The 22,919-nt window shown below is 57.5% G+C and overlaps 8 protein-coding genes across 8 annotated transcripts; 5 read left to right on the top strand and 3 right to left on the bottom strand.

Moving 5' to 3' along the window:
- Positions 1-883: 883 nt before the first annotated feature.
- On the top strand, positions 884-2,114 carry MKK02DRAFT_43966 (uncharacterized protein; the record flags this gene model as incomplete). Its single annotated transcript, XM_053092704.1, has 3 exons — positions 884-1,249; positions 1,296-1,830; positions 1,882-2,114. 3 exons carry the CDS (start codon positions 884-886, stop codon positions 2,112-2,114), a joined length of 1,134 nt encoding a protein of 377 aa, XP_052945061.1.
- A 222-nt stretch (positions 2,115-2,336) lies between these two features.
- Positions 2,337-4,288, bottom strand: MKK02DRAFT_43965 (chaperonin Cpn60/TCP-1 family; the record flags this gene model as incomplete). The annotated part of the gene is made up of 7 exons (XM_053092703.1): positions 2,337-3,146; positions 3,193-3,341; positions 3,388-3,648; positions 3,701-3,845; positions 3,891-4,027; positions 4,080-4,170; positions 4,232-4,288. 7 exons carry the CDS (start codon positions 4,286-4,288, stop codon positions 2,337-2,339), a joined length of 1,650 nt encoding a protein of 549 aa, XP_052945060.1.
- A 350-nt stretch (positions 4,289-4,638) lies between these two features.
- On the top strand, positions 4,639-5,219 carry MKK02DRAFT_43964 (uncharacterized protein; the record flags this gene model as incomplete). Its single annotated transcript, XM_053092702.1, has 5 exons — positions 4,639-4,725; positions 4,797-4,849; positions 4,919-4,938; positions 5,008-5,111; positions 5,148-5,219. The coding sequence occupies 5 exons, from the start codon at positions 4,639-4,641 to the stop codon at positions 5,217-5,219; spliced, it is 336 nt and encodes a 111-aa protein (XP_052945059.1).
- A 505-nt stretch (positions 5,220-5,724) lies between these two features.
- Positions 5,725-8,235, top strand: MKK02DRAFT_43963 (uncharacterized protein; the record flags this gene model as incomplete). Its single annotated transcript, XM_053092701.1, has 3 exons — positions 5,725-6,510; positions 7,396-7,530; positions 7,582-8,235. The coding sequence occupies 3 exons, from the start codon at positions 5,725-5,727 to the stop codon at positions 8,233-8,235; spliced, it is 1,575 nt and encodes a 524-aa protein (XP_052945058.1).
- A 253-nt stretch (positions 8,236-8,488) lies between these two features.
- MKK02DRAFT_25665 (glycosyl transferase family 90-domain-containing protein) lies at positions 8,489-11,034 on the bottom strand (the record flags this gene model as incomplete). The annotated part of the gene is made up of 10 exons (XM_053087071.1): positions 8,489-8,570; positions 8,627-8,789; positions 8,835-8,939; positions 8,987-9,256; positions 9,305-9,428; positions 9,476-9,617; positions 9,672-9,823; positions 10,016-10,360; positions 10,418-10,472; positions 10,523-11,034. 10 exons carry the CDS (start codon positions 11,032-11,034, stop codon positions 8,489-8,491), a joined length of 1,950 nt encoding a protein of 649 aa, XP_052945057.1.
- A 953-nt stretch (positions 11,035-11,987) lies between these two features.
- Positions 11,988-14,751, top strand: MKK02DRAFT_43961 (uncharacterized protein; the record flags this gene model as incomplete). The annotated part of the gene is made up of 2 exons (XM_053092700.1): positions 11,988-12,198; positions 12,248-14,751. The coding sequence occupies 2 exons, from the start codon at positions 11,988-11,990 to the stop codon at positions 14,749-14,751; spliced, it is 2,715 nt and encodes a 904-aa protein (XP_052945056.1).
- A 490-nt stretch (positions 14,752-15,241) lies between these two features.
- On the top strand, positions 15,242-17,518 carry MKK02DRAFT_43960 (uncharacterized protein; the record flags this gene model as incomplete). The annotated part of the gene is made up of 2 exons (XM_053092699.1): positions 15,242-15,323; positions 15,453-17,518. The coding sequence occupies 2 exons, from the start codon at positions 15,242-15,244 to the stop codon at positions 17,516-17,518; spliced, it is 2,148 nt and encodes a 715-aa protein (XP_052945055.1).
- A 274-nt stretch (positions 17,519-17,792) lies between these two features.
- MKK02DRAFT_25000 (uncharacterized protein) lies at positions 17,793-22,249 on the bottom strand (the record flags this gene model as incomplete). Its single annotated transcript, XM_053086969.1, has 13 exons — positions 17,793-18,222; positions 18,275-18,536; positions 18,586-18,837; positions 18,894-18,955; positions 19,011-19,197; positions 19,245-19,393; positions 19,442-19,508; positions 19,567-19,690; positions 19,741-19,854; positions 19,909-20,017; positions 20,066-20,818; positions 20,873-20,957; positions 21,658-22,249. The coding sequence occupies 13 exons, from the start codon at positions 22,247-22,249 to the stop codon at positions 17,793-17,795; spliced, it is 3,186 nt and encodes a 1,061-aa protein (XP_052945054.1).
- Between the last annotated feature and the right edge of the window lie 670 nt (positions 22,250-22,919).

Raw genomic sequence — 22,919 nt, 5'->3', positions numbered from 1 at the left:
TGCTTGAAATCGCATTTCTAGGCTGGTCCTGTATGTATGCATGTAAGCTTTCTCACACTCATGATGGTGCTAACGCGCGCTAACGGGCTGCTAAGTCATTGCCGACTGAAAGCTGGGAGCGATAAGAATTCGCACGCATTCACCTTGCGAATGGGCAAATCTGAAACCGGACGATGTTTCAAATTTCGATTTCTGCGCCGAGACTCCCTGGTCATCAATAGCACACGCCTTGACCTCCCTAGGCACGCTCCGTGCACATCATCGTTCGCAGTCAGACACAGCTTTGACTTCTGACTTTGTGCTTGTCTCGCAAAGCAATGCCACTCTTGCTAGGCACTACCTGATTCGACCCGTGTATGTGTGATCCTGAAATCTGATTGACTTTATGCTGCCCTCTGCCGACCCGAGACATCTCATTTGTTCATATCCGGCACGGCCCGGGTACTGAATGTGAGGTACCCAAACTGTCTCGTCTTCATACACGACTCCAATCACATCCTCATTCTTCCCAGCCACACGTCAATTCCGTTTCATCTTCCGACCATTTTCCCCCATGATTGACTGTGATGGGCTGTTATTCGATACTCATAGGAAAGCTACTCATGTCTCTGCTGCATTCCAAACATCAAGGCACCAGGTCCGAGCTGCTGACTACTAAAGAAGGCAGCATGTCCGCTTCTTCGTCCTCTATCCTCCTCAGAGTTCCATCTCACAACTCGTCTCGTATCTCCTCATCTCCCGTCCCCCATCTCTTAACATCTATACGCTCCGGCGGTATCTCAACTCATCTATCTCTCATCTCCGACATCTCCTCCAAAACACTCATCTCTCGCCTACACCCCATCCTTGACACCCATCTACCCCCTACATCCCACTCACCAAGATGAAGTACTCGACCGCCTCCGCCGCTGCCGTCCTCTCCTTCCTCATCCCCTCCGTCCTCGGCTCGTCTGCGGCCGCGCCCGCACTTCGCCGCACACCCACCCCCGTCACCCGTGACATCGACGTCGACGTCAACGTGGGTGTCTGTGTCCGCCTCAACGCCGCATTCGACTTCTCCGCCTCCATCGGGGGTCTCGGGGCCGGCGCTACCGCCGCTGCCCAGGCGTGTCTCTGTGTCGACACAAACGTCGGCGTCGGAATCGGATCAGGCGGTATCGGCGCCAATGCAGATGTAGATGTGTACGTCCAGCTCGGAGCGGGCGCCGCAGTAGTCGTGGGCGATGATGCCAAGAAGATCAAGAGAGCTGTGAGTCATCTGTTGATACCTTTCACCGTTTCGGGCTGACCACCAGATCAACGGGAACGCCGGCAACAACAACCCCTTCCGCAACCTGAACTTTGGCGGCGCCTGCAACATCCCCTCCTCCCTCTTCCCCAACTCGGTCCACGACTTCACCTCCGGCTGCTGCGGCCGCCGATGCAACCCTGGCTTCATCTACAACCCCGGCAACTTCATCCACGGTCCATCGTGCGACGCCTGCCCCGCCAACAAGCCCCAAACACACACCCTCCCTTCCGGCTCCACCATCTGCGTCGCCGCGTGCCCCGCGCCCAAGGTTCGCCAGCCTGACGGATCGTGCGCCCTCCCCGCGTGCCCGCCTACTCAGACCCGCCCGACCCCGGATGGCGACTGCGGCTGCACCGACGCCGAGATCCTCTGCGGCGGGATCTGCAAGCCCAAGGCGACCTTCACGTGCCAGAGCGGCGTCCCCGTCCCCAAGACCCGCAAGCGCAGCAGGTACGAGTGCCAGGCTGGCAAGACGTATTGCCCCAGCGTCACGGGTCTCGGCTGGGAGTGTGTCGACACCATGAACGACATTGAGTCTTGTGAGTATTCTTGTCCTTGCCTTCTTGATGTAGCTGTGGCTGACGACCCAGGCGGTGGTTGCGCAGACCTCAGCATCCCATTCGGCCCCGGCGTAGGACAAGACTGCACCGCCATCGTCGGTACCGACTCGGTCACGTGCAACCGGGGCGAGTGCAAGATCCAGTCGTGCCAGGCCGGCTGGGCCTTCGCGCAGGACGGCAAGGCGTGTGCTCCTCTTCCACCATCCCCCGCATCGAAAAAGAACAAGACCAACCAGCAGCTCGTCATCATGCGGTCGTCATAGAGGGGGCGTGTGGGATTTGGGGTTCGGGATCTTGTAGTGTAGCGTACCTTTCTCTCATCTTCGGACAATTGGGGTCATTTTGGTTCTTATATTAGCTTTATGCACTAGTCTTTCTAAGGGACACGATCAGTATGTGAGGATCGAGGCATCAGAGCCTAATGGGAAGCAAGCCATCTTACCTGTCTATCCTTCTCACCTGTACATCGAGATCTACTTCTTCTTCTAATCATCGTCCCAGTGACCCGACTGTTTGGGCGGCGCAATCCCCGCCTGCTTAGCCACAATGATGCTATCCACCCTCAACACCGAGATAGCCGCCTCCGTCGCCAGCTTGATAGCCCAGTCCTTGGCCGCATAGCTATCCAGCACCCCGATCGCCTTGGCCGAAACCACCCCGTCCTGCCCCGCCTCATCGATATCCACGCCCACATCGACCTTCCCTTCCAGCGAGTGCGCCTTGTACATGTTGCTGACAACATCCTCGGCGTTCAGACCGGCATTCTCGGCGAGCGTACGTGGTACGACCTCCATGGCTTCCGCCCATCGCTTGATCGAGTGTTGGGCGAGACCAGGGGTCTTGGCGCCGTACGCGGCTATCCGGGAAGCGAGCTCCACCTCGGACGCGCCCGCACCGGGCACAAGACGACCATCGCGGAGGAGGATCCGGATAGTGTTGATCCCGTCGTCGAGGGACCGCTCGAGGTCGTCCAGGTAGTTGGCAGTCGCACCACGGAGGACGATAGTGGCCGTCCGGGTCTTTTCGCCCGATTCTTGCCGGAGGACAGTGACGCGGTCACCGCCAATCTCGACCGTCTCGAAAACGTCCACCATACCCGCCTCCTCCGGTGTAGGGGCGCCGAGCCGAGCGAGAGGAGTAGCACCGACCACGCGGCACAGCCGGCGGAGATCGAATTTGGATAGAACCTTGATGACGGCAATGTCCATCCGGTTGAGGTAGTGCAGTGCGAGGTCCCCGATGCCCGAGCCGGCGATGATGAGTTTGACTCCAGAGTCGGCAATCTCCTTGAAGTACTAGAAACGTCAGCTTTGCTCAAGTCTCTTGAAAGCTTAATCTCACGCCCTCGAGTTGCTTCTCCTCTCCCCTTGTAAAGTTCAACAACTCATCCGCCTTCTTAAGCAACACCGTCCCCTTTGTTTCCGTCTGCGAGATGTCCAGTCCACACGTATACACCGCCACCTTTGCCTTGGTCGCCTTCTTGACAATCCCTGCTATATCAGCTTCATCCCCCTTCGCCCTAGCAGAACGACCCACCTTCAGGCTCCCGACCAAACACCATTCCCCTGACTACCTTACTCGCGCTCAAACCACCACCCAACACCTTGACAACCCGTACTGAGTCCACGTTGAAGTCGCGCGCATTCTTGGGCATAACGGCAAGCGCTGCCTCGGCGCAGAGAGCGGAGAGGAACGCCTCGGATCCGGGTTGCTTGGAGGCAAGGGCGGGGGCGATGGCGGTTGCGATCTGGGCGGCGGAGGGAATGGGTTTTGATTCAAGGGTGGAAGATATCAGGGCTGTATGTCAGCTTGTGTGTCGCGTAGGAGGGAGGCGAAGGTGTAAGCTCACTCTCGAGCTCTTCCCGACCTTTCTTCATAGCCATCTCATACCCCAAAATCACGTCGCTCGGATGCAGACCCATAGTCAACAGATGTTCCGACCGCTTCAACAGCTCTCCAGCCAGGATGAGAACCAGATTTGTCCCGTCTCCCATCTACCTGTCAGCTGCTTTCCTGTCCTCACAACCCAAGAGACATACCTCTGACTCCTGTGCTGTTGAAGCCATTACCAGAAGCTTTGCAGCCGGGTGCGCGACCTCAATCTCCCGGATGATGGTCGCTGCGTCGGAAGTGACAAATAGGCGGCCCAAGTGATTGATGATGAGCTTGTTCCGGCCTAGATATCAGCTCATGCTCTTCCGGCCGCGGGGGGGTCCACGTTAGCTCACCGTTGGGTCCGAATGACGTCCGCACTATCTCGCTCAGCTCTCCAACGGCAGATATGTTCCTCAGTACCGCCTCCTCCAGACCGGACATGTGCTAAAGCTGTCAGCTCTCCTCCGACAGGTACTCATAGCGCGAAGTGGAGAAAGCAACATACCTTGTATCCAGCCTTGAACAAGTCCGGCCCTCCCGCCTTGGGTACTTTAAGCGCCATTTTGCCTAATCACTGAGTCTCTAACAGTCTGATAGCTAGCTCTCAGAGGTGTGTGCGGTGCTAGATGGCGCTATAGAGACAGTTGATAAGAGGTATGTATGGAGCGAACCGAGCGTGCAGTTGGGTGAGCCAACTTTTGGATGGAAGACGCGCGCGTTTCGGCGGTCATCGCCGTTGAGAGTGGCGCCAAGGGGCGGAGTAACGTAAGGGGGTGGCGAACTCCTTTGATCTCTGCGCTCTGCCTCGGCCAGGAGAGACAAAGCAGAGGTGCAGTACCAAGGGGGAGAGGTCAGCCAGGAGGAGTATAGTGGGGCATAGACTGCTATTGATGTTGAGAAATTAACCTTACGATGTCGAACAAAATCCCTAATCCGCCCGGTGTGGGAGCGGGAAAGCCTGCTCATCCGTTCGCCGTGACGGTAGAAGAGCCAGTAGCGGTGAGTGAGCTGGGAGAAGTCATGGTTGCTGGGGAATTGCCAGGCAGAGCTGTGATTGCTGATCCATTCAGAACGCAATCGTCCCAGACGGATATGGTATCAAGTATCACGCATACCACACCATGTAAGCGACCTCTCTCTAAGCTATAAGCCAGACGCAGATCTCACTCCGAGAGTGGCTGAGCTGACCTAGGGCAGAACAGAAGGAGTGTTGTAAGTCATCCGTCGCCGATCAAACGCCATGCGAAAAAGCCCGCTGACCATGCCCCAGCTTGCCTACAGGGACCCAGCTGCCAGGTGGCGCGGTCCTGCCCATGTCATCTGTGGCTGACTTTCCGATGGTCTTGCCACCGGGAACGAAGCTGCCAGGCGGAGTGATGGTGCCTGTGAGTCCTACATCTCGATGTCAGCTGAGGTATAAGATCGTCATGGAGCGGATTGCGAAGGCAGACAAGGCGAGACTGCAGCCCGAACCGATCTGTTCCATCCAGTGATCAGACTGTGAAGGAAAATATTGCTTCTCGCCATAGGCAGACGACAGGCGAGACTGTCTGTCGGCACATGGGAACATCGAAGTTGATGAGAGTATTTGGATGTATGAGTGAGCTGGATGAGTGATCTACTTGACAAGCAGTGCTGCAGCAGTGCACGGGACCTAGGGGCAACGGTCAACCAAAGATCGTATACAGCATTCTCGCCAACCGAAGCAAAAGCCACGCGAGGGGGGCCGCCTCCTGCAATGGCTGACTCGTGCTCTCCTGAGGCTCTTGCCGCTGCCTCATGTGGACCCCCTTCCGGGTAGCAGCCCTCCATACCCAATTGATCCCGAAAGAGAGCAACTCAGACTATCGGGCGTCAGAACTTGACACGCAAAGCGCTCTGGTCTTTATGATGGTCCCCTTTGGTGTGATAAGGGAGCCGCCCAGTCTGTCGGTCGATAGAAAATGACACACCAAGAGCACGTGAGACCCAAATATCCTTTCACCTTACTGCGTGCACATGCTCCGCCAGGAGGTTGCCCACCTCCCCCCGACCCTCTTTCCCGTGTACTCTGGCCTCCCCCCTTCCGCCATTTCCATTTCTACATATCACCAACAACTGTGGAGAATACGCACCAAGTCGTCAGTACGTACCATGTTCACGTCATTCAGTGCCGAACCCGACTCTGTGGCCACTTCTTCGATACCGACCAAGAAGACTCTATTCGGCAGATACCTCGGCCCGCAGTGGGATTCACGCGCCAATCTGACCTACAAAGTCGCTGTCAGCGAAGACTGTAAGCCTGGAACGCAAACTCCAGCCACCGCTGAGGAGCAATGTGCCTACCAAACAATCCCTGACATCTTCACCCAGACCTACTTTGGAGTCCGCTGGCTCTCCAAGGAGCACGAAGAGGCGGCCTGGATTGACGCTGCGGATCGAGCACTCAAGGCGGCCTGCATGGAAGCATCTCACGAGATACGTACAATGACGAGGGCGTTTCCATCGCAATTCAAGGATATCAAGGTCAGTGCGACAGGGCAGGGAGGAGGTACTGTCGTTGCTGTCTGTGATTGTGCGGTGCAACCTCCCCCTCGGATCAGGCACTTCCAAGCGTACTGGACAGCTCCTGACCCCACCAACGACCACACGGACCGCTTTTCGATCTTTGCGGAGTGCAGTCGGGCGGGGGTGGATCCTCAGACGAAGAAGAGGATTACCGATCACTATGGGGGCGTCATCAGATCCGCATACAGCCATTACCATGCTGGGGAGACCTCCGATGTGGCCGCCGGTTGCTGGTCGGTAAGCCTCCCCGGAACGCGGGACCCTCATCTCTACATCTTCTCACCGGCGAAAAAGATCAGTTGGCGGACCATGAGCAACCTCAAAGCTCGTGCCGAAACTTTGGGCCCCGATCATCCTCCTACCATATTCATCGAGTGCACAGAGATCTCATGAGAAGCGGCGGCGTGAACATCTGTGCGGATCGGCGGACGGTGAAGGAGACTGTGAGGGTCAAGATTGTACGAAGCGGTTTTACGGATTCGGGCATGCAACAAGATATGTCCTGTGCAAGTGTCCAGATCACCGGGAGCCGCGTGAGACGAGGCAGGTTGTGATACCAGGAGCCTTCAGTGTCACGCGCGTGCATACTGTGTATGTCCTTTCCTCAGCCCGGGACTCTCCTGGAGGCGTCTAGACTCGACAGCTTCTACATGTGTGTTGCCGATTTCAAACTCTGCGGCACCCGACGCCATGATGGACTGAGCTGCACGTGCACTCTGGTTCCGACCTCAAACAATCGCTGGCACCTCATGGACCCCTGGCTCCTCCTCAAATGTCAGGCAACAAAGGAGATGCTCAGATCGTTGGGTGACCTGGTTCGTGTTGCAACAATTATATAACGTTCGATCACCCACTACCTACATCTCTATCCTTTCTTCTCCCGACCTTTAGAGTCCCTTGGGGCTGCCAAGGCGGCCCCACGATTCGCTTGCCGCTGTCTCTATCGTCCGCACCTCGGTACGCTTTGTACACATACAAGCAGGACCCTCGGGAACATGGAACGATCCAAGCTTTCCAACTCACAGTCCTCCGCTTCCCCGTCTTCCATTGTAAGCATTGCGGATGTGACTGAGGCAGCCCGTCCCTACTTGTACTCCAACCAGTATGCTGGCTAACGGACAGGATACAAGGACCGGCCTATGGGGCAGATTCAACAAATCGAGCAAGGGCTACACCTTCATCGTCAGCAAGGAGCTAGCGGGTGCGCTGCCAGCTACAGGCGACGAGAGTGACGCATTTCAGGAGACCATGGAGATTGTCAGCTTGGATCCTGGAAAGTCGACGTTTGGGTCGGATGCTGCTTGACAGGCCTGGATGAGGGCGGGTACTGCAGCACTCAAGAAGGCCGGCTTGGACCGCTCTTATGTCTTCCGTGATATGTTCTACTATTCTCGGTCGCGGCTGGATAACATCCCAGTGGGGCTATCTCTGCGGTTGAGCAATAGCAGCACGGTGGTGTGCATTGGGAAGTACAAGCCCAGAGGGCCTGATGCGGGACCTGCGTCACAGGTCACATCTTCGCGTCCTCGGGCCACCACGAATCGGCGGCGTGCCTCGCGTCATCTCGACAAGTCCAAAGTCCAACGCAAACACATCCAGGTGTATTGGACTGCACCGGACGCCACAAGGGACGACAAGACCCCCTACTGGGTGGCAGTGGTCTGGAGCCAGGCGGAGGAGAATCCCGATACGATCGCGAGCATCAAGAGCGCCGTCGCAGACATTATCCAGTCTGTTCACCGCCGCCAGATCAAGGTCGGGTCTGGACCGTGCGATGTGTGCTCGAGTTTCTGGTCCGTCAAGCTCCCCCCTGACTACATCCGGGACGAGGTGGAATACATCGATGGGCTGACCATGAGCCACGTCAAGGCTGAGGCCGAGCGCTTGGGCACAGCGCATCCAGGATCCGTCTTCGTGGTGTGCACAGACCGGGAGGAAGCAACGACGGGTGTTGCAGAGTGAGCCGGTGATCAGTGAAGGAGTGTCGTCTCTTGTGATAAGATCATACGTACACGAGGCTGGTCTGGATGTTCTGGGATGCATATTGATTTGTCCTACGCGTTGAGAAGCCGAGACAATGAAGAAATGGATCAGTAATCCATCAACCCGTTAACGATGGTCAGTGCACCAATTATCCAGATATGCCATGATCTCCCGAAACTCCATCTATGTTATCTATGCACAACCCTTCCAAGATCCGCATCCCTCATCAAGATCAGTCCAGATCGCTACCCTTCACCCTGTAGCTCGCGGCTTCTCTATCGCTCGCCATCAGCCTCGACAGCTCCAAGAACAGCCTAGGCAAATCAGCCCTTGTCCCTTTTCGTCCCTCATCCGCAGGGAATCGACTCACCTGAACTGATAACTGATCATATCCTCCTTCCGCCAGAACGTCTTGCTCCACTTCTTCCCCTCCATCGCTATCTTCTTGGCGAGATTGTCGTGGCCTGCTCTGAAGAACGTGAGGACGTCGTACAAGTCCGACAGGTCCGATTTTATCGGTACGTAGTGTACCCCTGTCTATCAGCTTATACACCACCTCGTAATTCAGAGTGACTTACATGGCTGGACTCGGTCGGTATACCATTCCGGAAAGATGGTCGACTTCAGAATGACAGAGTTGGTCGTCATGAGCCGCTTGAACCTCGCCGACCACCCATTCCCATCTAGCCGATCAGCTCCAGCCCTCACCCTCGAGAAGCGATAGACGTACCGATATCAAGCATATACTTGTACTGATTTCCCTGTGCCCAATTGACTCTCGCCCCGAATCTATACTCCTCCTTGACCCGCGCGCACTCGGCCGGCTCGCACTGGATGGGCTGATCCACAAATGCGACATCCATCAACTCCTTGTTCAGATCCGAGATAGGGGTGTTTTTGGGCGCGCCGACGGGCTTGTGGAGGGGTGTGAGGGGGAGGACCGGGAGTGTGCCTTTTTGCAGATCTGTCCGGGAGACTAGATTGATTCGTTGTGATATTTCTGAGGATCAGCACAGTGTCTGAAGACACAGATAGCAGGGGGACTCACCCCATGGAACACCCTTCTTGTAGAAGATCCCGGTATTCTTGCCTCGCCAAAGTAGCCTGTCGTCCTTCTTCTCCTCCCATGGTGGATCAACCCCGACATCTTCCGTCCAATTCTCCATCGATACCTGACACGTCAGTTTCGACCTCTCACCATGAGCTCTATGGAACTGACCGCTAGGACATCCGAATGTAAGGTAGTCTTGCACATAGCCATGACGGGATACAGCTCCTTGCTCGGCCCAGGCCCCTTTCCATGTCCAGACAAGAACCCTTGCAGGTGTGTCATGGTGGGGTGGGTACATGGGTCCATGGCGCTGCGGTTATCAGCTATCACCTCTACGCTCGCGGATGTAATGTTGGCAGCTCACGCTTTATGGTCCCAGATGAACGTCTTGGCCCGTTCGTCCCATATATTCTGGAGCGAGGGTAAAACTTTCACGTCGTATGATTTTCGGAGCGGTTTATGTGGTGCGCATGCGGATGCCCAGCCGAGATGTGCCCAGTCAAGCTGGTGGTCAGCCTAGATCCCCATGAGGTCGGCGTGGAGGACGCTCGGCTTACATCGTGTTCCTCTACATTGAGATCTGAGCGATCAGCTTTACATCCTCACCAAACCCGGAGGAAACGATTCAGCTCACATTCGTTAACAGACGCTGCATCTTCCAGCGCACTTTTCTGCCCGAATCAGCTCCCCCTTCTTCATCCGAGCCACACCTCTAACGCGGGTACCTCCGCAGGTCCGACTCACGTATTCGTGCCCCACAAACTGCCACGGCACATCATGACTATAAAACACCGCCTGTACCTCCTCCAATTCCGCCGCGACATCACGCAAGAGCCCCATCTGCGCCTCGACCCGCATGTTGGCTACCTTCTTCCCCTCCGCGTTCAGGCCTTCGGTGTTGACTTTGAAGGTGCACTCGCGCTTCTCTGATGGGAGCCTCGATTCGGCGCCGGGGCAGGAGATGGTGTACATGCCTGATTTGGAGGAGGCGGTGCGGACGAGTGTCTGGATCTGGGAGGGGGTGAGGGCGTGGAAGGGGGTCAGGTCTTTGTTCTGCAATGTCAGCACAATATCATCGTGACCTGGATGCGGGGAAAGGTCGAGACGTACTATCTGGTCGTACTCGTCTGGTAGCTGCACGTTGTGTTTCTGCGCATACGCCCACCTAAGCCAGTCAGCTCACTCTCTTTGGCTTGTAAGAACTGCTAAGCTCACCATCGATCAAAGCCCTTAGGCGGCGCTCGGTCATACCTCCTCCTATACTCGTCCACCGCCTGCCCTAGCGTCTTGCTCGCTCTCTCCAACTTGCCGTCCCACACCTCCTTTCCCTTCTCCAGCAGATCATAGATCGGATGCTGTCCCTTGGGATTCACTACCAGCAACCCATTATCGAGATACTTGTGCGCGGGCAGAGCATCCTTCTTTCCCTTCTTCCCTGCGGCAGCTTTGGGCGGAGCGACCGCCGCGACAGGCGCAGTGACCTTCTTCTTTTGCTTCTCGCCCAAAGCTAATGCTGGATCAAAGCCGTTCGCCTTGGTCTTTGCCGCAGGTGCCGCCGCCGTCCGCTTCGCTCCCCGTAAGAGCGCGCGCTGAAGCTGGGCCTGACCCGCCTCGTCCAGCTCCACCACGGCGGTGAAGCGCTTGAGGAGCGAGTAGCCGAGCCAGAGGAGGACGCCGATGATGAGGGCCGTTCGGACACCTCTTCGTGGGAGAGGAATTGGCGCCATGGCTAGTATAGATTGTCGAGCACTATGTCAGGCACGCTATGGACGCCATCTCTTGTTGACACGCGTATGTACGACGCTCGCTTTGATGTAAAAGGTAAAGATAGATCCATCGTGACAGACGGACGGTTTACTTTTGACTTTGAGTTTAGCGCCCTTACGTTAGCCCCGAACGCGTCTCAGGTACCGCGATAAGTCACTTACGCGACACCATGGCAGCCAGCACACGCTATAAGCGGCAAAGAGCAGGTCTGGGCCATCTCGAGGCTTGTAGTGAGGGCATCCAGCCTCGGTATAGAAGTCGTCTCGTACAGCTGGGGCCAGCTTGGTTGCTCGTCCCCTCAGAGAGGCTGGGTGGCAATCAAAAAACCCGCTCGCAATTACGAGCTTCTTTGCTGCAGCTCGCGACTTCATTATTCGATTTCATCGTAACTACCCCGTCCCGGCTTGTTCTCCACCTGACGACGCTGACGGTGCTAGATACTCGGTGCTCCTATCCATGGTTGTGTGGCATTTGTGAAGCAGATCTGATCGCCATGACGCCACCCGCTGCCACTTTCGGACCGGCCGGGATGGATGCCGTCATCGCCTCACCACCAATTGCAAGCGCAAGTCCATGCCAGTCAACTCTGCTTCTCTTCCTACTTCATCTTTGCACTCCTGTATACCATTCCCTGTGCGAGCAGCATATTTCGCACAGCTACCAGCATCACCGCCCGGAACAGAGCTATCGGTCGCTACCGGTCGGGTCAGGGCAAAGCGACTAGCGGCGTTTCACTCGCCAATCCAGTCATCCCTGTCGGTCGACCAGCCTTTTCGCTCAACAACCCTTTCGTCTCTACCACTCAAAGGATAGACTGCGCCGCAATTACCCATCCTACCGTTTCGACAGAACGCTTTCGTCTACTTTCCAGCACTGCTCCCTTTAACCCAAGGAGGGTCTCAGATCGGGCACTATGACCGATTTCAGCATCACCTCCATGCCCTTACCTCCATCATTCACTTCCATCCGGGACATGGACAGCGATAGCGACGCCGAAGAGATCGAAGACATGGTCGCTCCTCCTCGCAAGGACAAGGGAAAGGGGAAGATGAGGTATTTGCCGGAGCTGCCGGAGGAAGTGTGGCGGCGAATCTGGGCATTCTACTATGGTCGATGTGCCGAGGGTGAGCTCGAGCTTTTCCACACATGACTGTACCAGCAGCTGACGGTCAGAATGGCATGATCAAGGCTACATGAGCAACGCGCTCGCCCCAATCATGCTCTCTGCCGAGCACACCCAGATGGCCCTTCCCATTCTCTACGCCCACCCCGTAGTCAGCCACAAAGCGATCCCAGCCTTCCTTCGCGCTCTGGCAACTCCTTCTCCCTTCATCGAAAACGGCGAGACACCCTCCAAGCTCGTCCGTCACCTCACCGTCCAAGCTTCGGCCCCATCCGCGGGCAGGGTTCTACCAAACAACCTTTTCGGTGCCCGCCAGCCTACCGTCCATCCCCTCCTTCCGCGACTATTCTCTTACCTTCCCCGCCTCGTGACTTTTCACCTCAAAGATACCCTCGTGCTCCAGACCAACGACGCCAACACCCTCTTCTCGGCCCTGCAACTCATACACCCGAAGAAGGCTCGGCTCGAGATTCGGATGTGGGACCTCACCGACTCTCCCTTTGGCGAAGACCTCATGGCCGCTACCCGTCCCTCCATCTACTCTTCGATGTCTCGATCCACCGGGTCTCCCCCTGGCGCTCAGGGAGCCAGGCTAGGACAGCGGTCCATGCAGATGACTGATGCTGGGCGGTGTGCCATCCAGGAACAATGGCGTGATGCCCTCTGGAAGGGTATGGAGCTGGATCTCCCATCTTGGTGGATAGAAATCCCCAAGGTGCCGTCCACAACCATACCAGGTGCAAACCAAGGTGCCGCACAGGGTGTTGTGCCAGGCGGTGGCGCAGGGGGACTCGCAGCCCTGGCTACGATTTATGCTCAGCAGCTCGTAGCCGGCGCTGGCGGCTTCGGCTTTCAGCATCTTCCACAGCAAGCCCACCCCCACCCCACGTCTGGCGGTACGGCGCCCGCGCTACCGCCCGCAATGAACAATGCGCCCCCGCCCGGTCCTCAGCATGGGACTTGGCCTAAAAGCCTTGATATCTGGGCCCACTCTGGCGACTCGTCGGCTGACCTCGACAACAACCACCCGACTCCTGGATCTACCTCCAGCGGTCCCAGCTCGGCTCCTCCTGGCGCGTGGTGGAGTCAAGACGACCATCACTCGGTCGACAGCGAGAGCGACATGGAGGACGAAGTCCTCATGCAGCGGCTGGGCAGATGGCGCGGGGAACCTCTGGCCGGTGGAGGCTCGGGACTCTCCGGATCGAGCACACAGACTGCCCCGGTGCCACCTCCGCCGTCTGTTGACCCGGTCGCCACCGATGCGGCTCCTACTCCAGGCTGGGCGCGGCTGCCGCGACGCAAAATCGTCGTCCGAGAGGTCGACGTTCCGGCCAACCATGTACCCACCGGGGACGCGTCAAGCTCTGAGATGGTGTCGATCAAGACCGGCGGCACCATCGACTGGCGGGAAGCCCGGAGTGCCCTCATCGCTGCCCACATGGCAACTCTTATCCAGGCGAACTCGGCCATCGCTAGCGGCGCAACTCCTGCCCCGCAGCCTCAGGCTACATCCGGCTCCCATGTACCCATTGGAGCTGACCCCGACGACTTCGAATTCATCTCAAGCGCGCCGGGGGGTGGGTACTACGAAGCAATGGTCGAAATGTCTCGCATTGTCGGTCAGTCCACTCAACCTGCCGCGCCCTCAAAGGTCCAGCAAATCGCCGCTCCTCCGCAGATCCCCCCTCCGGCCGTGCAACCCATTCCCAATCCTACCGACTATATCTCTCTTCTTACCCATCCTCCTCAGCCGACCGCGATCGGTATGACGTCCTACCACCTGGCACATGCCATGCGCGGCCAGCTCCTCGAGCTCATCACTGCGCACTGGAGCCCGACTCTCCAGGCGCTCTCGGTTGTGGCGTTTGACCCGCTCGCCACTCTTATCGTCCGCTCCCCTACCCTCGATCTATGGGCGAACGCTCCCATCCCGCATATCCGTATCCACCTTCCTCGCGGTACCAACTCGCTCGCCGTCTTCAAGGGTGCGGCCGAGAATCGGCGGGACCGACACCGGAACCAGCGGGCCACCAATCAACCCCCCATGCCGGGCGCGGACGACGATGCGGATGATAGCGAGGAGGGACGCCGGATCGTCGGTGGGGATGGCCACGGTGGCGGACTTGTCAATGACGAGACGAGGCTTTTTGAGATTGAAGTCAATACCCTTCGGGAGATGGAGGACGATATGTGGGATCAGGCGGGTGGACAGCTTCCCCCGCAGGTCTGCCGCATGCTCGTCGGGGAGGCGGGACAGGGATGGGAGAGTGTCCGGTGGCGAGCGGGAAGTACTCCGTGGAGCGCAAGGAGCAGGGTCGACGAGAGTATGGACGTCGACCTGGAGGATGCGCAGTCGGTGGGGCAGAGCAGCGAGGGGGATTACCCCATGTCGGACTTTGAGGACCTGGACCTGGAGGAGGATGGGGAGATGGAGGATGAGGATGAGGACGAGGAGGATGGGAGGACGTATGATCGGGCTGCGGCGGAGGCGCAGGGCAGGCGGATGAGCGAGCGGAACGCCGCGAAGCAGCAGCAGCAGCAGCAGGAGTAGGGTGGCCGGAACGTTCATAGTGTAGGGAATCGTCTCTTTCTGTACTTTCGATGCTTAAAATTCCGTATAAGTCCTACTTAGCCTTCCGTAGTGATACCCTGTTGACCTGTATACCCTCTACCAGGTTCTTGTCCCGTTCTGGCCGATGTTGGCTGGCTGAGACAAGCTGAAACTTGCCCTGAAGGTGGTCGAGTGAACCTTAAATTTCATTCAACTCGTCATGATTAATCCACCTATGAACGTCCTTCATCCTCACTGTGTCTTTGTTCTTTCTATCTTAGTCTCTTGTACTGCTCAATGCCAGCAGGATAGGCGGAAACCCTTTTGCCCCGTCATTTAGGATCGCTATAGATTTACGGAACACCCGCAGCTCTTGGCGACTGCGATACAACGCCCCCCAGTATCGCCCCTGTCAACAAATCCGTTACATCTGCTCTGCTGAGCTGGCGTCAGCCTGAGGGCTCCGGATCGGTGACTCATCGAGAGAATGATGGCTCCTATACCTCGCACGACGGGCATGCAGGTCCAGGCGCCGAGCTGGGAAGATCAGATCGTGCCAACGTTGAAGAAACGTACGTTCCCTTCACTCTCCTGGCCTCCACTCAGCTTGCTCACCACACTTCCTCTGGCCTCAAGGAGCTTGATTGAACAGATGTTCCACTTGTCACTCGCAACACTGTTGCGCCAAGCTGACCCATTAGGCTTGGAGACGGAATCGCAGTACCTCACCAACCGGCTCTCCTCGTCGGGCTACACAGACCAGTACGAGCAGAATGAGATCCCCCCTACTCCTCTCTCCGCCTCCTTTGGTCCCGACCCCACTTCCACAGCCTCAGGTGCTTCCAATATCCCCATTCGGACACGTACCAAATCCACGCCGTTCTTTGACGCCCCTCACGATGCCTCAAGCTCGTCCACTTCCCCTACCCCTTACGACCCTCGCAACCGGCCCGACTATGCTGCTGGTCCTTCACGTATCCCTATCCCCTCACGAGCGGCTCGAAGACCTTCCTATAATGACTATGACACAACGTCCGACTCTTCCTCCCCTTCCTCCCGAATCCCGCGGCTACAGCCCTCGGCGCAACCTCGGCGTCCGAGCGGATCGTCCTCCATCTCTAGCACTTCGGTGACTCGTCCAAGCTCCCCAGGAATGACCGCCAACCGGACTATATCTCGCCCGAGGTCAAAGTCGCAACTCGCGCCCAGACCTGCGGTGATCCGACGGCCGTCAGGCGGGTCGCAAGGCGGAGGGAGCGAGGGGAATAGGGAGGTATTGTCGCACAGGGACAGCTTTGATCTCAGCAAGCAAACCTTTCCGGATACTTACCTCCGGGACGAGCTGCCTCCGTTTCGTCTACCCCCAGAAGAGGCGATGCGGATAGCCCAACACGGGCACAAGATGGATGCGGAGTCTGGGTGGGGCGGCGAAGATGGGAGGGAGGAGGGATTGGATGAGGACGGATCGAGCAAGCGGAAACGTATCGAGAGCATGTTTCCCGCCAAAGATCCTCGGCGGGGATCGCAAGGAAAGGGCGGAACCGGTCAGGGGAGTGCAGGGGGCATGTCCCGGTCAGCGACAGGAACGGGGTCGGCTCTGGGCCTAGGACAAGCTCCATCCCGTATAGCAACGGGGAGCAAGCTCAACTCTTCCCAGCGCTCAGCTACCGGTTCGGGCTTCGCAAATCGATCCGGTCTATCCTCTAGCCAGACTTCGACGGGCGGTCGATCCATGTCCCTCGGCCACTCCCTTAACGTCCGCGAGACATCCCCCATGCCCACTCCGCCCCGGATGGGCGTCGCGGCACACTTTGTCCCGCCCGAGTCGGCCTATACCCCGCCAAAAGGAGCCAACTGGGACGATGTCGTTCTTCCGGCTCTGGCGCGCAAGATGGGTCTAGGGCAGGAAGGGGAACGCCGGATTGGAGTGGACGAGATGGAGGAGGGGGATCTGGCGGTGGAGTGGGATAAGACCGGGACGCCCGTGAAATGGGTGAAGAGGCCCGATAGGGCGTCTCCTCATCCGTCATCCGCACCAAGCTCCAAACTTGGCAGCGGCGGCAGAATAGGCAGGGGGTTGTTGACGGAGGATGAGAGCAATCTCAACATCCCTCGGTCCGCCTCGGCTTTTTCACCAACATTCGAACCAAGCCCGGATAATCCCCTTCAACCACCTTCGTCCCGACGAGACTTTTCCACTTCTTCCGACTCGCAGACCAGTCTACCTACGCCCACACCCTCTCCGTCACGGTACCAGCAACAGCCAAAACCTATACGCACGACGAACGCCCATGATGCCGCATACGATACCGGCCCGCCCTCGCCCGCCCCATTTCCCTCCCTCCAACGCCGACCATCTACGGGTCCATATGCGCTCAGACCCCCCGGCTCGGGCTCGGGCATAGAGCTAGGGGAACCAGTATCGGGCAGCGAGGGAGAAGGGAGGACGCGTAAATTGTCAATACTTAGGCGGAAACCGTCGACGGCGTCGCGTCAACCGTCAAATGCCGACTTGCGGATCCGGGCGAGCAATAATAGCTTGCGACAGGGCGGACCTTTAAGGCCCGGGGGAGGCGGGGTACAGGCGCAGGGTCTGAGCAGGCCGTCGGATGTGGCGTGGGAGAGAGAACGGCAGGCGGCAGCGGGGAATCAGAGGGTACAGGCGGCGGGTGACGGCGTGGCAGGAGGGGGTTCCGTAGGGACTGGGCAGGGACTACGGAAGGAAGAGGGGTCGCACGGAAAGGGTTGCGGATGTGTGATTATGTAGGACGGCCACTCGGGCTGCAGATAATAGTAGCAGCTGTAATCTCTCACGTAGTTTTCAATTATGCTCATCATATGCCTGTCACGCCTTGGGTGATTGTAGGTCTAAAACTGGAGTCAGAGTCCCGTAAGGGTTTTCGGGCTTGCAGCAACACGCATCACCTACTTGCAGTCACCAAAGAACCAAGTGGGTAGCGGGATGAGAGTGGCAGGCTGTATCGGAAAGGCAAGCGCAACGACATCGATCGCCCTCGCATGGGATACATCGCCCGCCCTGACTAGTACTTGCCCGTCTCCTCAGGTGCCGGCAGCCCCTTGCCCATACTCTCTGTCCTCTTCCGCCTAATCTTCTCATCCAACGCCCCCACGCCCGGCCCCACCTGATTCTGCGCCTGCCCCTGACCCTGACCCAAATGCCCCACACTCGCCGCTTGCCCAATCACACCCGCCAGCCCGCCCAGCCCCGCCTGGCTTGCCATCTCGGGAAAGGCAGCCTTGGTTGGCTCCATCGCTGCCGCGCCAATATCATTCTCGGTGAGACTGGTGTGCGGTTTGCCTGGTACGGTGGCTGGATGAGCGGGAGCCGATGGGACTGACGCGGAAGACGGCGGTGGGAAGGGAGGGGCAAGGGGGAGCTGTGAGGGGTGGGCAGTCTGAAGGTGTCCCGGCGTCGCACTGGGAGATTGCGTTCCCCGGCGAATGAGCGTACTACTTGTCAGCTGTTTCCTCAATGTTTGTTTTGTCCCAGAGGTAAACTTACAGCTCCTCCAGAAGTGTCTGGTGCCGATAAGTCAATCGGCTGGTGGGAACGTTCGTCTTGTGTATATCGTTCCCGCTCGCTCCGGGGAGATACCACCGATTCCCAATCCAATGCTTCTTGACCGCCATCTCCCATCCGCTCTGCAGGACCGAGTTGCGCGCGAGCTCGCACATGTCCGCAGGGGTGAGTTTGTAGATTTGAGCGGCGCACGAGTACTCTTCGAGGAGATGGGACTGGGTGAAGTGGAATTGAAGCGGGTCGTCTGTGTTATCAGCAAAGCGTGACGCCCGCGATGTGAGCGATGGACACACCGGTAGACAAGCTGACATTCAGGCCGGTCCGGAAGAAGTCCTTGAATGGGTTCCGCTCATACGTCAAGAAGAGCGCATTGTTGCTCAGAGGACTCATCGCCAGCCCGATCTGCTTCAGGTAAAAGAGGTACTGCAGAGCTGGGACTTTGCGGAGGAGGATGCCGTGCGAGATCGAGTGAGAGGTGAGGAATGCGGAGGAGAGATGGTCAGGATCACCGGCTTCACCACAGTGCGGACGCAGAACAAAGGTGTCTCGAGGGTCAGCCACGCTCAAAAAGAACCAAATGGCTGGGCAGCTGAGGACTCACTGAAGCGTCGCTCGCGTCGCCAAGCGTTAAGACTCGCCATGTTCGCGTACATGTAGTAGATCCTGATAAGGTCAGCTTGAGCACCAGAGCCGAATATCACGCTGCAAGCAAACATACCAGTACGAGTACGGCGGACTCTGCTTCGTATCCCACATCTTGGCCGTCGGGAACTTGCGATACAGCCTTCGCTCAGGCTTCGACTCATCGTCCACCGAATCGAACCCCACTACGCGCTGGAGGAAGATATGCAGCTCGGGGTGGGATGCGGGGTCTGCGGTGACTTCGAAGAGAGGCTGGAAAACATCTGCGGTGTGAGCGTGTGCCTCATTCTTTCGGGCCAACCCAGCTTACTCTTGACGATATCCTCAAAGTTCGAGATCAATCCACCGCCCTTGAAGATCTCGTACAGCCTTGGAACTTGGATAAGCCAGCGGACATTGTGCGAGATGAGCTTGTTGTTGACGACCCATTTCGCGAGGGTGTCCCACTCCGCCATGTTGCTGCGAGGTCAGCTGGCAACCTGAAAAGCTGTAATGGGCGGAGCTTACCGGCCATAAATCGACAGACGCCACTCGCAATGCTGGTACTTGCTCTGTTCGAGGTCGGTGATCAGCTCTGAGGTAGGCATCAGCTCGATTATCTCTTGGCGGCCGAAGAAATGAGCGTAGCCTACCCTTTGTCAACTCCGCGAGATATTTCCCCTTCAACAGATTGTCCGTCTTGAGGAAGATCTCTCTCAATCTGGACGATCCAGTCGGGTTGTATCGATCATTGAAGCGGTCGAATCGGTGGAACTCCTGCATCGCGTCAGCTGATGCCCTCACGCAGATGGAGCTCTTCGGCTTACCTGGTGAGCGTGCATGTCGAGCGTGTCTATCGAAAGGTCGTACGCCGTCAGATTGAGCGACTCGAACACCTCGGCGAGGGTGAGATCCTTGCCATCACGATGAATGACGATTTCCTGCAAATCAGCCGAGGTCTGATTAGCGACAATTGTACTAGACGATCAACTGACATTGGGCGCCTTCTTCAGCTTGGACTTGATGAATCGCAACAAGTGCTTCTGGTTCATGCTCGCAGAGTGGTGGATATGGGTATCGACTTTCCGGACATTGTAGAAGTCACTGAGGAGTAAGCTCTGATCGCTATTATCTTCGCTGCATCCAACTTACCGATGAGGAACCGCCTTCATATCCGCCAGCTCCTGATACTCGTTCAAGAGGCAGTACAAGCTCCACTTGCTCGCGAGGTACTTGAGCCGACGGAAAGCGAAAGACTTGGCGGGCCCGTCCGAGCACACGCTGAGGAGGAAGTCGAGGTCGGTAAAGTATTCCTTGAGACTAGGAACTCGGGCGAGGCGCTGGACCGGTGCAGACGGGGACGTGGTTTGAGCAGCGGGAGCAGCTGGTGTAGCCGGTGTCGATGGAGCAGCCTGAGCCGAGAAGACCTCAAAGACGCCCTCCTCGTTTAGTCCGAACGTCCAGCTCTGGTCCTTCGCTGGAATCTCAAAGTCCGCCACATCAAAGACGTCCATGTCAGACTTGCCGGTTGGCTTTTTGTAGTCCGAAGAGCTCGACCCGGCGGCCGTACCGTCATTGCCGGATGGAAGGTCCGGCCCGCCAGAGTCCCGGTGCTCGAGGTGCGGCATTTGACCCTGCGCCACCGGAGGTCGCCAGTGCCAATGCGGCGGTGGAGGAGGGGGGTTGATCCGCCAAGTCGGAAGATCGTTCTCGGCGCTCGAAGCTGAGGTGCGCGCCTCGCATTGCTCCACGTCAGCTTCGGGCTTGACGCCGAGGACGTCGCCCATCGCGCGGGGATAGAAGCCGGAAAAGGTCCCGTCGTGGTCGCGGGGATTGTCGCCAAGGCGCTGGTTGGAGAGGGCGATATACTTGTCGCGAAGGTCGAGGCATTTGGCGAAGGATGCGCTGATGCGTCAGCTGTATTCCCGCTTGGAATAGCGTGGGGTCGCTGGAGCTTACTATAGGGAATCAAGTGCAGAGCCGATTCCGTTTTCTGCAAAGGCAACAATTTGAAGCTCCATCAGCAGGTCACTCGCAAGTTTCTCTTCGGTTGGGGGCACATCGCCGCGGGGTCCAAGTAAAGGCGCAGTGGGAGAAAGGGGGCAGTCGGGCGAGAAATCATCGTCGCCGAGATCGACGCCGAGACTGCAGATAGGGGTGGAAGGGGTATTGGGTTGAGAAGGGGAGGGAGGACGGGTAGGGGGAGGGGTGAAGAAGGTCGAGCGGGTGACGAGGGCGGGATCATACTTGCGGTGTATATGTCCACACATCTTGGCAGAAGTAAGGGAAGACCAGAAGAGTCCAAATCAGAAAGAGTGCGTGGAGAATCGTAAGGACGGGGAAAGCGGACGAGGCAAGAGTCCCCGCTTCTCAACCCTTATAACCCCCACAATCACCAGACGCAACCGAACTCTTCTCAAGCACCTGACCACGTCTGACCTCCATTGTCCCGCGCTCGTGTGACACAGCCACTTCTACACCAAGAAGATAAGAACGAACGTGGTTGAAAAGTATGAAAGGATGGATGGGAGTGAAGAAGATGATGTGATCACGATCGGCAGAGCGCCCAACCGTTTCAGGTAAAGGCGGCTGACGAGCACACGTGAGAAGGATAGAACAAGAAAAGAAAAAGGAAGACCCCGCGGCAGAGGAACGTGCAGATAAGAGCAGAACGAGGTACTCACCTTCAAGTACACTGCCTCCCATTCCGCCGGTCTGTGCGCCAGCGCCCATTGCGGCAGGACCCTCTGCTAACAGTCTTTCCCGCTTCTCCTCCTCCAGATCTAGCCGCTCCTGAGCATCCTGCTCCTTTCTGTCAAGCAATTGCGTCCTTGCGTCGGCGTCGCTCTTTGGGAAGGTGGGGTTCACGGGCGAGTGAGGCGCCGTGGCCTGCCTAGACCTAGACGACGGGCCTGTCCGTGTATTCCCCGGTAGTCCCTCATACCCGTCATCGTGCTCCCCATCCATCGACAGATTGTCCGCTCCATCATCCCCGTCCTGCTCGTCCAGCGTGAGGTGCCGCATCTGAGCGAACGGGGCCGCAGGATGGAAAGCGCTTGGGCTGGCATCTGCGCTGGACTCGTATGACCGAGGGTGAGGAGAGTTTCCTGGTGCGAGGGATCTTTCGGGTGCGTTTCCACCCGGCGATGCCAGGGCAGGAGGCGGCAGCCGTGGAAGCCGATGCGAGAAGTATATCTCATCCTGGAGATGGAGCCTCCGTTCCTCGTGGTAGTCAAAGGAGGGGGACGAGTGGACCGCTGGCGTAGGGGGAGTGTTTGGGCGGCTGATCTCCAGCGCGGGAGTCCGCGCTTCTTGAGTGGGCTGCTGAGACGTCATCGTCAGTAGAGCTGGAGTGAAGTAAATGGTAACTATGGGAATGAGGAGTTGGAGTCGAATTCGTGCGGCAAGATCTGATTTTGGCGAGGTTCGGGGGCCCCGCAACAGGAAGCTTCCGACGGAAGCCCTCAAATCAGTTGCCTGAATCTACTTCTCATCTCCCAATCTACTTCTCATCTCCCAATCTACTTCTCATCTCCCAATCTACTTCTCATCTCCCAATCTACTTCTCATCTCCCAATCTACTTCTCATCTCCCAATCTACTTCTCATCTCCCAATCTACTTCTCATCTCCCAATCTACTTCTCATCTCCCAATCTACTTCTCATCTCCCAATCTACTTCTCATCTCCCAATCTACTTCTCATCTCCCAATCTACTTACCGTCAACCGAGCTTCGACGCATCCGAGGATGCACCGCCCAGCTACCGCCCTGTAACCTGCCCCTTTATATAACATCCAGCCCAATCTGTACCCCCGCGGCGCCCTGTTATGCGCCATGTTCATGCATTATCTATCTCCAAAAACGCCTTTGACCGAGCGGGCCTACCCCTGAAAGGACCCCGTCAGCCAGACCCTATACACAGCTGCTCGCAAAGCGGACCCCCCACAGTACCACTCCCACGTGCCTCTCAGCACATCTTCAGCCCACTCTCTGCATCGCCACCACG

Source organism: Dioszegia hungarica (assembly GCF_025882075.1).
Source record: "Dioszegia hungarica strain PDD-24b-2 chromosome Unknown MKK02contig_8, whole genome shotgun sequence".
Lineage (NCBI taxonomy): Eukaryota > Fungi > Basidiomycota > Tremellomycetes > Tremellales > Bulleribasidiaceae > Dioszegia > Dioszegia hungarica.
This window is presented reverse-complemented; position numbering and strand designations above follow the sequence as displayed.